Source organism: Porites lutea, chromosome 11 (assembly GCF_958299795.1).
Source record: "Porites lutea chromosome 11, jaPorLute2.1, whole genome shotgun sequence".
Lineage (NCBI taxonomy): Eukaryota > Metazoa > Cnidaria > Anthozoa > Scleractinia > Poritidae > Porites > Porites lutea.
The window spans coordinates 14,189,127-14,203,319 of record NC_133211.1 but is presented as its reverse complement, the minus strand read 5'-3'; the positions used below and the strand labels follow the sequence as shown (position 1 = coordinate 14,203,319).

The 14,193-nt window shown below is 41.6% G+C and overlaps 1 protein-coding gene across 1 annotated transcript in view; it reads right to left on the bottom strand.

Moving 5' to 3' along the window:
• LOC140951464 (probable E3 ubiquitin-protein ligase HECTD4) overlaps positions 1 to 14,193 on the bottom strand; it is a 52,170-nt gene that overhangs the window by 12,644 nt on the left and 25,333 nt on the right. Inside the window, exons 22-33 of the mRNA XM_073400723.1 lie at positions 13,934 to 14,193; positions 13,090 to 13,249; positions 11,057 to 11,488; positions 9,569 to 9,847; positions 8,716 to 9,079; positions 7,658 to 7,813; positions 6,961 to 7,127; positions 6,248 to 6,620; positions 5,123 to 5,274; positions 3,749 to 3,974; positions 1,557 to 1,800; positions 489 to 743 (exon numbers count right to left, since the gene is read on the bottom strand). The exon at positions 13,934 to 14,193 is cut by the window's right edge and continues 51 nt beyond it. Coding sequence (XP_073256824.1) covers positions 489 to 743; positions 1,557 to 1,800; positions 3,749 to 3,974; positions 5,123 to 5,274; positions 6,248 to 6,620; positions 6,961 to 7,127; positions 7,658 to 7,813; positions 8,716 to 9,079; positions 9,569 to 9,847; positions 11,057 to 11,488; positions 13,090 to 13,249; positions 13,934 to 14,193 — 3,068 coding nt within the window. The remainder of the gene's footprint in view (positions 1 to 488; positions 744 to 1,556; positions 1,801 to 3,748; positions 3,975 to 5,122; positions 5,275 to 6,247; positions 6,621 to 6,960; positions 7,128 to 7,657; positions 7,814 to 8,715; positions 9,080 to 9,568; positions 9,848 to 11,056; positions 11,489 to 13,089; positions 13,250 to 13,933) is intronic.

The window sequence follows — 14,193 nt, the reverse complement described above, 5'->3', positions numbered from 1 at the left end:
GAGTTCGTCTCCATCCGTAAATTCGCAAAAAATAGAACTTGGCCAATACCCAGCCATATTAACCTCACACTTGGTCAATAACGCATATGTCCTGGCTACTTAGTATAATTCAATAATTTTACAGCAAAAAAAAAAAAAAATCAACAACGTGAGTGAAATAACTAGCTTGAAGGAAAACCTGCCTTGGCTTAACTATACTATATGTTTGCGCCGAAGAAGCGAGAGTAATTTTGCTCTGATTCAAAAGAATTTTCTTGCCTACGCAATACTTATTTCTGGCGAGGAGAGTAATCAAGAAGGTTACATTTGGTCTGTAGGTTGTATTTGTGCACTTTTAACTTCTTCGTCACGATGAACTCCTACAGAGTTTATATATCTATTTGCTTTTAATTTTCCTCGCTCGGCGATTGAAGTAACCAAACTTATCATTATCGTTTACCTTATTAAAATGCCAAAACAAGATATTGCCCTACCCTACTGCTACCCACCTGCCAACAGCGCTCCCCTGATCTGATCAAGCCCCGACTGCCGATCAGTATTTGAACGAAATCGTCTTCGGATAACGGGAAACACCCGATCTTCCCAAGCTTTGACCAGCAGACGGGAGGGGTCTACAGGTGGTGCTTCTCTCCCGTGACTAGTACCCTCGTCTGAGGCGCGCAAAGGCGCTACAGGACCCACATCAATCATCCTATCATAACTGCTGGCCAGCTTGTATTGAAGGCACGATAAAGGGTCGTACTCTGTGAATCAAAGACGTTTGTTTGAGTTGAAAAGGTCAGTAGTAAAGTGCGTGTTCTGCGTTTGGAACTGGCTACACGTCTGCTAAGACTCGAGGTCTGATTAGCCTGGGTATTTTCTTAACTATGCGACCGGGGCATTATTTAAAATACGGACCAAAATGGGAGACGCTTACTTAAAGAATTTTGATTAATCAAGGGGGCGCCCCTTTCGAAGTTCAAAGAACTCTGCAATCGCATGAAGATAGAGATGAATGAACCTACCTAAGCAGAAAAGAAACTGTTCTCGTATTGTTGTCGGTGTAGTGGAAGTCTCAAAAATTATAAAGGGACAAAAGAAAGAGTACTCATGGTGATATCCGTGCTGTTCAAGTAAGTTAGGGGTTCGGAAGGGGCGCCCACTCGAGCCGGCAATTACCTAGTACAGCGGCGGCGCTTTTTCGAGGAAATAAGGGTGTTCTTAACGAAACGAAACAGTTTTCCATTGTTTACACACTTATAGATCACAGAAATAATTCATTACAATATTCAAAACTCAAGTGAAACCATTCGCCCAAGGCTGCTCGGTTTTGTACAATATAGAAAAACATTACTGAAAAACGCCGATTTCTTGAGAAGTTCCTTGGAAAATCGTGCACAAGATACAGAGAAAAACAAATTGAGTCATCATTGCGTCATTTCAATTTTCTTTTTTCTCATGGACAATAGCTCTTGACTAATGGGTGAGTGTCATTGTACATTTATGTACTGAGAGAATAAATGCCATCACAACAGTCATTTTAAAAGTCCTGTAAGTAACATTCACTGTTAACGAACCTTTTACTGAGTCTTTAGGTATGGTCAGAGGTGTTGGTTTAGGAAGCAAAGGTTTAGACACGACTTGTGCATCCATCGACTCATCTTTCACGTCCATATCAAGCTCAAAAGCAAAAGGCAGCTCACTAAATCCCTGTCTGATGTCTTCCATGGAGTCGCTCCACATGTCTGCCGCAGCGCGGTGCTTGGAACCCTCTGCGTAAAGGAACGAGCGTGCACCAAAATTCACACGGACGCGTACATTCTGAGGAAAACAGTAGTTGAGGAGGGGATGCAAGTTAACCGCTTTCACTGAATGAAACCGTATTAACGATTTTAAAATCTTTTTAAGTAAGCGGGATATGATTGTCCAAGTTAGTATAGTCTTGAAGAGGCTCGTTGGTGTTGTGTAGTAAGTAGCAAAAGGACACAACGTATTGACCTGATTATCGAATAACCCTACCCGCAAATAAAAACCGCTCTCAAATAAACGCCGCTCCCACTTGTAACGCAATGCAATGTAATGTCGTGGATTAGGGGACAACAAAACGCGCCCTCTTCACATTAGTTAATGGGGAGCTTAAGGAACGACCGCGACAGCTACGAAAACGCCACTTAAAAATGAATTCACGCAGCCTCAAACTTTATCGCGCTTATTCCATCTTGTTTAATTCGTCAAATGTTGCATGGCAAATTTTTTTGGAGTTGAATTCTAAAGGATTGTATCAAAGCTCAGGAAAAGAAAAAGAAAGTTGTTGTTTTGTGTTCCCGTGCTCGACAAAACGTGAAATTAGGCACTTTCACGTTGGAGTCGTGCAGCGAGAACAAGAAATGTACAAAAGAGCGTGATGCACGTGCAAAGTTGTTGTTTTGCCAATCTAAACCAATTGCTTTTTCGCCGTTCTCGTTGCCGTCGCCGTCGTTGTTGCTTAAGCTCCCTAATGTTAACAGTAGGCTCGGACGTCAGCATAGAAGGGCGCCATTGGTAGCCGCTATCAGTTCGTGCAAAACAACCGTAGCCTGTGATATGATTGATGGGTGATGCGTGTAAGGTAGACCACAACACCGGGAAAATTTCCCCTACTCCTTTCGAACACTAGTGTCGGTTATTTTACGTCCCCTTCAATTTGCTGATGAAAGAAGGATGAAGGAGACACGGCCAACGGCTTAACGTCATCGCTCAATGAAGCGATCACTTAACTGAGACAAGGTCTCAAATTACAGCCAGCATCATCTCACAATTTTTTTTAAGACCCTGGAGGGGTATGAACCTATGACCTTCCGCTTGGCTGACCGGTGCTCTCCCAACAGAGCTAACCGGCCGGGCGCCGGTTATTTAGAAGAATGCGGCTTTTATTCCACGATTATAAGAAAAACACTGGGTACAACTAGGTAATCTACACCATCCAAACTACTACGATCCTATCTCAGCAAAATAAAAGAGTCCTTTATCTCGAGAAAACAGCCGACATTTTACGACTGACGCGACCACTGGTTTCCCAGCTAAACGACGTCTGAGGAGCGACTGCAGCAGAAATTCCATACTGATGACGTGTCACTACGTAGATCTGGGTAGTGCTTCTGATTGGTTAAGGAAAACATCCCTTACGGCACGACCAATCAGAGGCACTATCCAGATCTGTGTAGTGACACGTCATCAGTATGGAATTTCTGCGTTCGTTTCTCAGACGCCATTTGGCAGGGAAACAAGTGGTAGCATCGCAAAATGTCGGCTCTTTTCTTAGACTTCAAACACCTTTTTGCTTCAAACAGTATTTATAAATGATTTACCGTAATTGTTCTTAGTGAGTTTAGAATGTGATTTTGAAATAAACGCGCATCAGAAACGATAAAAATTTAACAAACGCCGTAGCGTTTGATGGAATAAATAAGGTCTATCTTTTTCTTTCGTTTAAAGGCTTTGGCTTAAATTGAGAACAGAGTGAACAGAGTGTTAACTTGTATGTTTTGTTTTCCCAATGACGGTCTCAGGAGAATTTGCCCAATTTTCTTTTCACAAATTATGCTTACATATGCACGTGAATAAGACGAAATTTGAAAGAAACCGTTATCTGGAGTATTATCACATGACCTACATTGGGAAAACAAAACATAGAAGCTAACGAGGTCTATTGACGCCATAATTATTAAGTGGCACATCTAAGTGCATATCTACCCAACAATTCTCTGTGCAGCTCCCGGATGTTCCTCACCTTTTTCTGTATATGAATAACGGGCCATAAGCCGGACTGAACGCCATCCAAGTCCCCTGCGAGCCTGTCGCCATTGCAGGTGAAGTAAACTAAGCCATTAGCAGACTGATCCTCATTTCGTTCGAATCCGCAGCCAATGACGTCATTTTCTTTCATAATGATGTTTAGCGAAACAGTTTTCCAATGGAGAAGACCGCCTGTCCTGTACAACACTGCTCGGCCATTACTGAAAAATAAAGCAGCCTATCGGCCTGAGAAAACAGCCGACATTTCGCGACGCTACCACTGGTTTTCCCGCGAAATGACGTCTGACAAACGAGCGCAGAAATTCCATACTGATGACCCTTAACTACCCAGTTCTGATTGGCTGAAGCAGATTTTCAGCCAATCAGACGAACTATCCAGACCTGGCTAGTGTCGTGTCATCGGTACAAAATTTCTGCGCTCGTTTCTCAGACGTCACTTCGCGGGAAAACCAGTGGTGGCGTCGAGAAATGTTGGCTGTTTCCTCAGGCTAGCGGAGTATTAATTAGAAATTATCATCCTAAACTAGAGGATAAAATGTGAAGTTGAGTTCTGGCTTTGCAACTAGAAGATGTTACTGGTAATGAGAGTGGGAAGAATAAGATGACGAAACGAAATTGCATTGATACTTTGGTGAAATAAAGAGCAGGAAAAGGTTTGACGCTAAAAAATTTATTCGTAGCGACTTAGTCCGCCGAGGGAAAACATTCTCCAATATTATAAACGAATAAAAGCGTTCTTGACCGACGCGGGAATATCTTCGACTGCTGATGAATTCTTTACCAGCCGAAGTAAAAGTTCGACCCTTGCGGTGGAATTATTCTTCGACCGTCAGGGAAAGCAGAAAAAATAATTGACGAGTCCAAATAATAGAACGGGCAATGCGCAGGTAATACTTAGTGTAACTCATAACTCCTCTTAGACGATCATAACCAAATGGGCTTGCCTACGATCTGATAAACAACACAATTTTGTTTTCTCTTCTCTCTCGCTAACACATGACGGCAATAAAGTTCAAGCAGAGCTTTTGTTAAAACTGGTAAAATTATGAAAGGTACACCCGCAAATGTTATCAATTTATTCCCCAAAGTAGGAGTGAACCGTGTCAGTGATTTTGATCATTTTTTCAACATAACACGGATTAACTTGGAAACGTTAGTCACAGATGCAGTTTTTATGTACTAGCACTGTAACATGCAGGAGCATGTCACTATCAGAGACTTTCACCGAGTCGATAGAAACACTTGAACAAAACTGAACAAACTCTCAGGGATATTGTCCCTTAAAGAAACACAAAATGACAATAAAACCAAACAAAAGAACAATAAAACAATGCATAGAAGAAAAAACCTGTGCAAGAGGCAAGATCCCACAGGATTGATCCAACCGCTGGCCAGCTGATCTGTCGACGGGGCAAATCCAACGGAAATGGAAGGTCCCGGATCTTGATCTTCAGGGTCTCCTAGGGAAGAAAGCTCCACCTCCCAGTAAAAGGATGGCGCCTTGAAAGAAAATGATCCTTAATAGGCCACTTCCGAGTTCCAAAACCCCTTACTTTCGAAATGAGGCCAAGTGCACAACCTCTCTTGTGAAAATTAGTTTTATTTGCATGAGAATGAAAAATGACTTCCATATCAAAGGCTGAGCACTTAACCTCGTTTTGACACAGAGGCCCGGAGGAACTCGGAAATGGCCTAATGGCAAAAATTGCTATAAAAGCGGAAGCATACTGGATGGTATCAGTCTTTTTTTCAATTCGCATACTGTGTTGCAAACTACAGAAGGAATCTAAACAGAACTTGAAACAGCAGCAGTAAACTTCATGTCGTCAGGTTTGTTTATAAGAGGTCTGCCTTACAGTTCTGTAATTTGTCCTTAAATGCTATTTTGTAGAACCATCATTTCCATTAGTCAGGCCCAAAGCTGTTACAGTAAAAAAACCCGCGTGTAAGAACCATGTCTGGCAAAAAAGATTCTTGTATTTTGGGGTAGTTAATGACAGTTTAAGCTAAGTAGGTTCTTAATCAGGTTCTTAGTTGTTGAGCCCCCCAAAATAGTAAAACTTGGGTTTGGTCCTTAAAGTTAATATATATTATTTATTCACAACTGTATTATGATAAGCCTAACAAAATTGATTACAGAATGTTTATGTAGTGTTGTATAATAAACATAAAATGAAATAAATAAACAAATAAGAAAAGTCAATAAAGAAAGTATTTTCTTGTGATATAAATTTGCAATATCTAAGTCAATTTTTTATCATAATTTTACCGTGACCCACGTATAAGAACCTTTTTTATGTTGCTTGTCTAAACAGGTTCTTATATTCTTAGTTATTAAATGGCAAATTTCTGCCAGCAGGTTCTTAAACCACTAGGTTCTAAATAGCGGATTTTTACCGTATTATTCTTTTAGGTGCGTGCAATTGAATAACTGACAGCACCTTAAAACCATACAGAGCAACGAGAAACTCACCTTTTGGGGCAAAGGGGCGTTAGCATATACGAAAGTCCCCCTGGGGAGTCCAAAGCCTGTTGCAGGATCCGCTAGATAATGAACACAAGTATGGCCCATAGTAAAAACACATCCCCGAACGGGAGGGAACACCCGGCCGCTATCGAGCGCCATCCTCTTACTAGTCTTTACTACTTTCTTAGGTATCTCAGCAGGTTTAACAAAGTCTTTGAAGAGTTTCCGCAGCTGCTGGCAGTGCTTTTCTAAGACAGTTAATCTTTGGCCTGCATCGCACTCTCCTGATAATTTAGAGATGAGCTCCGATGAAGGATTCGCCAGAAGAGCGTCGATGAAGGAGGAATCCTGGACTTGGATAGATAGAACCATGTTTGCTCTACAATGAAAACCGGAAGATTTCGTTTGTTTAGGATACTTTCTCTGCCTGCCCTAAAACGGGCTTTGCAACACACTCAAGTCCTGCGCATTTTTTGGAGATAAACATGGTGCATTATGATCTATGTGAAAATTGTGAAAAATGGGAAGACTGGGACTGAGTTGGGAATTGTTTGAGTTATCAAAGTTTATTCTGATGGACCAGATGGCAACAATTAACTAATCATAAAAATTTCATTTCTGAAAGCTAGTGATCAGTCTCCGCAACAGTTTCTGGAGTGGAGTACAAACTAATTTCTTGAAGATCGGCAGCTAAAATATGGGTCAAATAAAGAAGAAACCTTGTTTTGATTTCTGCCAGGATTCGTGCTGCCTTTGATGGTGTAATGAAGACTTCCCTTGCGTCCAAATCAGAAGGCTGAGCAAACACTGTTTCTTTTGCAGACAAAATAGAAAGCAAAACAGCCACGGCTTGATCTCCAATGGACAATTCGCTAAGGAACACCACCTGCAACGAGACAAAAACTTAATCTACAATCCTGGAGAAAAGTTGTTCGGACAATGACGTAGTATTCATAATTTGCTGTAATTTCTGGGTGCACCAGAAATTTTGTTCATGAAACAATGCAACCAACATCTTGCAGTTCTCCATCCACCACCCTATACAATGTTGAAACTCGGGAAAATTCCGGGGAGACGCGTGCAACATTGTTTGTGGGGTAGGGGAGGGGCTGGGCATTTTTGATTTAAGAAAAGCCCCACAAATGCAAATGTGTCTTAAGACTTTTGTTCATAATTGTAGGTCTCTGTTTTAAATTCTCTACTAGAGGAGTGAGCGCTATTTAAACAAGGCCATACGAGACCCTTTTAGGTATAGCCGTTGGCAGGGAAAAGGCGGTACTTCAATTTTTCAAATTTTCCGGTGGTCAATTCACCTTACGACTTTCACTGACAAAAGAAAATTCCCTCCCCCTAACGACAGACATGGCGCGACAGCTTTTTTTTTTATAAACAAACTCCCTCTCTCAATTATTATACCTGAGGATTAGCTATTTTAAGCCGTGCCAGTGGTATCTCTTGCACTCTTTCACTGTAGGTCTCTCCTTCTTCGTTTAGTAACACTGTTGCCACACCCTGTCTTTCAGATACACTGACCACTTCACCAGTCGCTTTTACCATGTCTTCTCCACAGATCTGTCAAACAAATAGTGCTTTAAAGAGACAACTTCTTTAGAGTGAAGTGAAGTTGATAGGACAAAGCGATAACAGCTTTGTACTGGGCTATTCCCAAGTAGATAGAATTATATGCAAAGTTTCAAAAAGCCGTTCCAAACTTTCATCAAGAACTAAAAACAAGGAAATTGATTACCATTTGCCATTTGCACATCTCCCATAACACACCTCGTTGGCCCCCCAAACTTCTGCATAACCTTTTTTCTTAATTTCTCCTGAGTATTGCAGATGTCCCAGGAGAAATTGAACACACTGCTTACGCAAACTTTTGGGGGCAAACAAGGTGTATTATGGGAGACGTGCAAACGGCGAATGAATACGATTGAGAACCGGTTCCTCTTCATCATGATACTTAACAAACTTTGTTTTAATTGTTTTCAAGAACAATTGATCATAAAAAGGTTGAGTATCATCGTCCGGGTGAACGTAGTCCTGAATAGGACTGTTATTGTTGACAGTGACCGACGTTTCGACAACCCGTGCGGTAGTCATCTTCAGTCAAATTGAGTTGTGTCACGTTAGTTGATGTTACTAAACTCTGGTTAGTGACCTGATTGGTCAATTAAGTCGCGATGTTATTGGTCGTCTCTCAGTTAAGCCGTGATTTTATTGACTACGAAGACTCGTAATGTCATTGGTACGTTTCGATTCGTCTATTGTCACAGTTAAACAGTCGTTTAACAGTACCTGACAGAGCCAGACAAAGTAGGCGGCGATATGACGTATCACCAAATGTTACCGATTGTTGTAGCGAAAATTGACACAAGCAGGGGGTTACTTGAGCTACAATATATGTTTAAACCCCGTAAAAACACTCTTGCTACGCAAATGATGAATATAAACAACAGAACCATTTGTGGTACCTGAACCGTGCATCCAGAATGGACATTTTTATGAAAACCACCCAAGGCACACAAAGACGCTACAACGTTCCGGGCCTTGAAAAACCACTCGTGTTCGTTAGATAAATGTTCATCCTCGTCGTGTTCTGTCTCCTGATTGAATGTCTGATCCCCCCTAGGTGATATCCTTCCTTCTCTTTCAAGGGTCTCTATCAGGTAAGGTACGTTATCCAGGGTCTCACAAAGTACATCGCGCACAGCAGAGGCCCAGATCTTGGAGGTGTCGGAAGCTGACGAAGATAGAAGTCCGTACAACAAAGATATAACTTCAGATGCCATGGTGTGTGCGACCTGTCCGCTTATAAAAGGGCGGCTGCATTCCGTTCTAGAGGACCAACAAGCAAAGATCAAGTGTTAGTGTAGAATGTGAGAAACACACCCAGAACAACGATATAATCTTGACATCACTTCACTTCAAATAATTAATAATGAGAGCACAAATGAACCAAGAGAGGACGCCAGAGGTCGGCCTTCTTTGCAAACTTCCTTAAAGCTGAAAGCACACAGTACACGCAACAATAATGGTTAGATTTCACAGAAAAAACAACACAGTCAATAAACGCACATAAAAGTGCGGACTTGTTGATCCTACCACTTTGCACGCAACCACCGACAAAATTGGATTCAAAGCGCGAGAAGAACTTGTGATGAAGAACTTATATTCAAAGCGCGAGAAGAAATGTGTTGGTTATCAGAGTTTAATTCACGTTAAAAATATTTTAGAAGCACTTAACAAATGGAAACATCAATAATATTCCAAGGATGCCTAGGGATATTATTGCAAAATCGACTTTGAATAAAATAGTAAACTAACCTTGACAGACGGCTGTTGCGTGCTTTGCAGACGCTTTCGGGGTCTCCCGATCCCTCGACACTCTTCTCCCCTTCACTGCCCTCCTCTAACAGATCTACAGGCCCCACACTAACCACCAGCCCAGTCTGAGCCCACTGGGCAGCTTTCTTCTGACAAACTGATAAGGTGTCGGTAAGCAGCACCCCTCGCCCATAATCTGTAAGTTCTCGGTCAAGTTTGATGGCGCACTCCATCTCAGAGCCTTGACCAACGCGAAAGATGAATGGCGTACCGTTTGTACTGAAAAAAAAGAAAAAAAAATGCAGAAATTTTCGACGGGCTAATAGGAAACATTACAGCTATTTCTAAATGTTTTTTGTTTCACCTAAAGGTTGTTCCTGATAGAGAGGAGAAGTGTGACGTCACGTTATCACGGTAGCACTATTTCTGGATGACAACAAAACCAACGACGACGGCGACGGCAAGGAGAACGGCAGAAAATAATATGTTTATATCAACAAACAACAACTTTGCACGTGCATCACGCTTTTTTGTACATTTCTTCGCCATCGTTGCACCACTACGACGTGAAACTTCCTAATTTCACGAGCCCGCTTTATGGAGTAGGTGAACACTACACAAAAATTGTCACTTTCTTTTTCTAAACTTATATAACGGTAGATATAGTCCCAAACAAAATTTCACCAAAATTTGCCAAATTAAATGAAATTGAATAAGAACGGTGAAGTTTGAAATAATGCGAATAGACTTTTAAGTGACTTTATAGGTTTGTTGTCATCCAAAAATTTTGCTACCATGGCAACGTAACGTGAGGACATCTCCTCTCTCTTTGTTTAAACCTTGTAAATAAGAATGCAGCTGTTTAAAGAATCTGTTCGGAAAATCGATTAAGATGGTGTAGACTGTCCAGGGATTCACCAGAGACTAACTTGATAGCTATGATTAATAACGAGGAAATATCTTCCAGTAGCTGGTATGGTGGCCAGTTCTGACAAATATAAAGCGCCTTTTGTTTCATTTCTACAATGGGAACTACTTGTGGCACATTTGCCACCTGGATCCTTCTAAAGATCTCAGAAACATTGGCCGTTTTCACACCAGAGACGGATTATCCGTCTTCAAAGTCTGTTAAAATTGATGGAAAACAAACCGATAAAGTCAGATGTATTATTCGTTCCATTTTCTCTTTAAGACGGATGACGCGAATTGTCCAACAGACAAACCGTCTTAGACGGATAATCCGTCTCTAGTGTGAAAACGGCTATTAGTATGTGATGATCGCACGGATGAGTTGACAGTGATGACGTTTAAAAAACCTTTGCGGAACTCATCATACGAGTCAAAGTGAACTGTGTACCTACGTATGACATGATACCTTGGTTCAAACCATTTACAATTTTTGAACAGTTACAGAAATTCCAGAAAGACGTATAAAACGCTTATTCAGCTAAGTTATTTATTTTCTACTTAGAAATACAGTATTGTTACCTGAGCACTTTCTGCACAACTTCATGCGCAGGCTGGTCATCTCTTTTATGTACATACAAACACATGGTGCTCTCGCTTTTGGTACTGATGTCATTTTCTTCATATACTTCTGCCTCGCTCTCACTTTCATCCTCAATGCCCGAGTCTACAGACGGCAGAACAAAGTCCCCAAGCTTAGCCAGCAACAATTCAGCTACTCTTACCACGGAACTACCTTCTTGGTGAAGCCCATGTTTTACCCCTAGGTAATGCCTAGCAGAAGTGGGTAATGTCACCTCCTGGCAACTCTTGGCGTCCATCAGCGGAAGAGCGGAGCGACAGAGCTTCAGCACGATTAGCACCAGTTTAGGAGGGGCTCTTCGGTCAAGAAGGAGGGACAGGAGGGTGGAGACGGTACGTGGTTCACGGAGAATTCCTTCTCCAAGTCTACTCCTAATGATCGAAGGTAAGAAAGAAAAATGAACACAATGTTCCATTTTTTTATACACTTCTCAACAGAATTATTTTTCTTATGACGTTCATTGGCCTGGGTGACATCACTCGGCTACCATTCCTTGAAATATTAGCCGTGAAATCGAGAGGCCCATAATCGCCTGAAATGAGATTTGACAAAGGGCTAGCGCTTGAAGCGACGGCCGTTGAATCATTTTTACGTTGGCAAATTAACTTTAACAACCCAGTTGGTAAGACCAAACTTTTGCACAAAGGGAACTACCCGGGATGAATTTTGTGATAATTTTTTTCTTTTTTGATTTTGTGAAAAGTGGAACCTCCTAATGCAAAGATGCCTTTTCGTGTTTGAAGATTATTTGAGAAAACGCAAGAGGCCTTTTGACGTCCACAAAGACAGGTTCGAGTAACCAGCTATATATCAGTACTTATTGAACATAATATATTGCAACATTTATCACCGAAAACGCGGTCGCTGCCAAATTTTCCTTTTGTTTTATTACCGTCTGCTAGGAAATTACATCACAAAGATGTACGATTCCCGGCCTCTTCTCATTTCCGCTTTTCTCGCAAACTCATTCACCATGTAAAAATGCCTTTGTATGGCTCCTTAAGGTGACTCGACCCAGTTTTTTTTTTGGGGGGGGGAGGGGGGTACCATCCTACTTTGAAGCTCTCTGGTATCCCCACCTTTACTTTTATCGTAAGTCTAACACATAGAATGGATAACATATAGATCAATCTACAATATAACATAAAATTTTTGGCGATCGGCGTAAATGTCACGTGGTTATTATGCCACGCCCATTTGAGGTCTGAGTCGAAAATCTGCTGTTGCCGGCATTTTTTCGTGAAAAACCCTCGGCTACACATGGTGCGCATTAGTGCCTTGAGCTGAACAGCGTTTCACCGAAATCGCACAGACCCAATTCGAGAAATTCAGCGGTTTCCAAATTTAGGTCATAATTTATGCGAAAATGATAAGCAAACTTTACACGATTATATCTAATAAACTATGAGACTTATCCCTTTATTTTGGGGATCTTTATAAGAGATGGGTCCTTGCAAGTCAGCAAAAAGCTTTAGGGCCTTGTAAATGCGCACCATTTCGAGCAAAGCGAACATATAGAAATTATAGTTTTAGCTATTTGTTGACGTTTGTCAGCGTTTAAGAGTCCATCTCACGAAAAAAGCATTTTCTTAAAAATTCGTAGTTTTTTTCCCTTCAAATTTTTTCAGGGCCACAATTGATTAACTAACTACCCGGACTCTGAATTTCATGGTCATTGAAAAACTGTGACATTATCTTCTATAAGCCCAAACTTGAGTAAACATTGAAGATTTTTAGCGTTTAGGCTGAGTTTGTGCTTTGGGAGTTGTCTATTGTTTCTAGACTGTCATGATACAGCATTCTTGTTCAGCACGCGTGCAATGACCGCGCTTGGCTGACTGATGATGATGATGATGATGATGACGATGGCAATGGTGCTATGAAACTGGAGCAGAACATGTTTCAGACTGACCTATTGGGTAGTTTTTCACTGAGATTATAATGTCACAGGTACCCACGCAACCTACTTTACCTGCTGATTCCGTGCAGTAATTCCATGACATATACCAAAGCATCTTTAGCGGACACTTCATCATGACGGCTCTCCTCTAACACACAAGTCAGATAGTTTGATAACAGACTGGAGACCTGGTGAGCCAAACTGGACCACTCAATAGCACCAGCATGAAAATCTTGTCAATGAAACAAACAACCAAACATTAGACACTAATTATAAGAAATAAAAGCATATGGATATTTAAGAACTCGAGAGAAGTACTAAGGAGAAATGACCCACAAACAAGTGCTTCTCAGAATGTAACTTGTGATCAGAAAAATTTAGTCCCTTTTGGGGTAACTTTGTCCTTTAATTTCATCACTATATGATGCAATTTGCGGTGAAAAATGCCGGTGCTGAGAGAGAAAGCAGTAACGAAGATTGACATGAGTGTATGAATAAGGCTATATCATAATCTCAATTAAACTCATCACCAGTAAATGAGCTTGGGCGCTGGTGCCTACAAGGTTGGTGAAAACGGGCAATGCTCTAGTAATAGGAGGTATCCATGGCAACCCTGCGAGCGGCCCCTACAAGGCACCGTCACACTGAACTATTCAGTGGAATATTTACCGACCAATACTTACCTAACCCTGAGACATAGAGGGAGGGAGAGTTGGGAAAAACACAGCACAAAAATGGAAAGCAAGCAACAAGGTTATAGCAAAGAGGTGCCTCTGCTAAGGGCATTCCCCCCCCCCCCCCCCCCTCAAGCATAGTTGGGAAAACTGCTGACCAGCATTGGTTCGAGGATAACTTTGCCTAAATTACATTTTGGCACACTACAGACTTGCACACGCCCACACAACATTAATCTAACCTTTATCATTCTCCCAATGCACGATTCGATCCAACAGTACTTTGAATCCGGCCCAAGCCATGGAGGACAAGTTGAGAGCGGCGTCAGTCTTCTCTTTCCTCAAACAACACAGTTTGTCCAGTAAAGACACAAGGCTACTACGCATGACACAACGCTCTTCGTGCCAGGAATATGGACAGACACTGAGTAACAATACGCTGTCACGGTACACAGTGGGCTCAGTTGAGGCCTGTTGGACCACGGCTGAGACAACAGCTGAG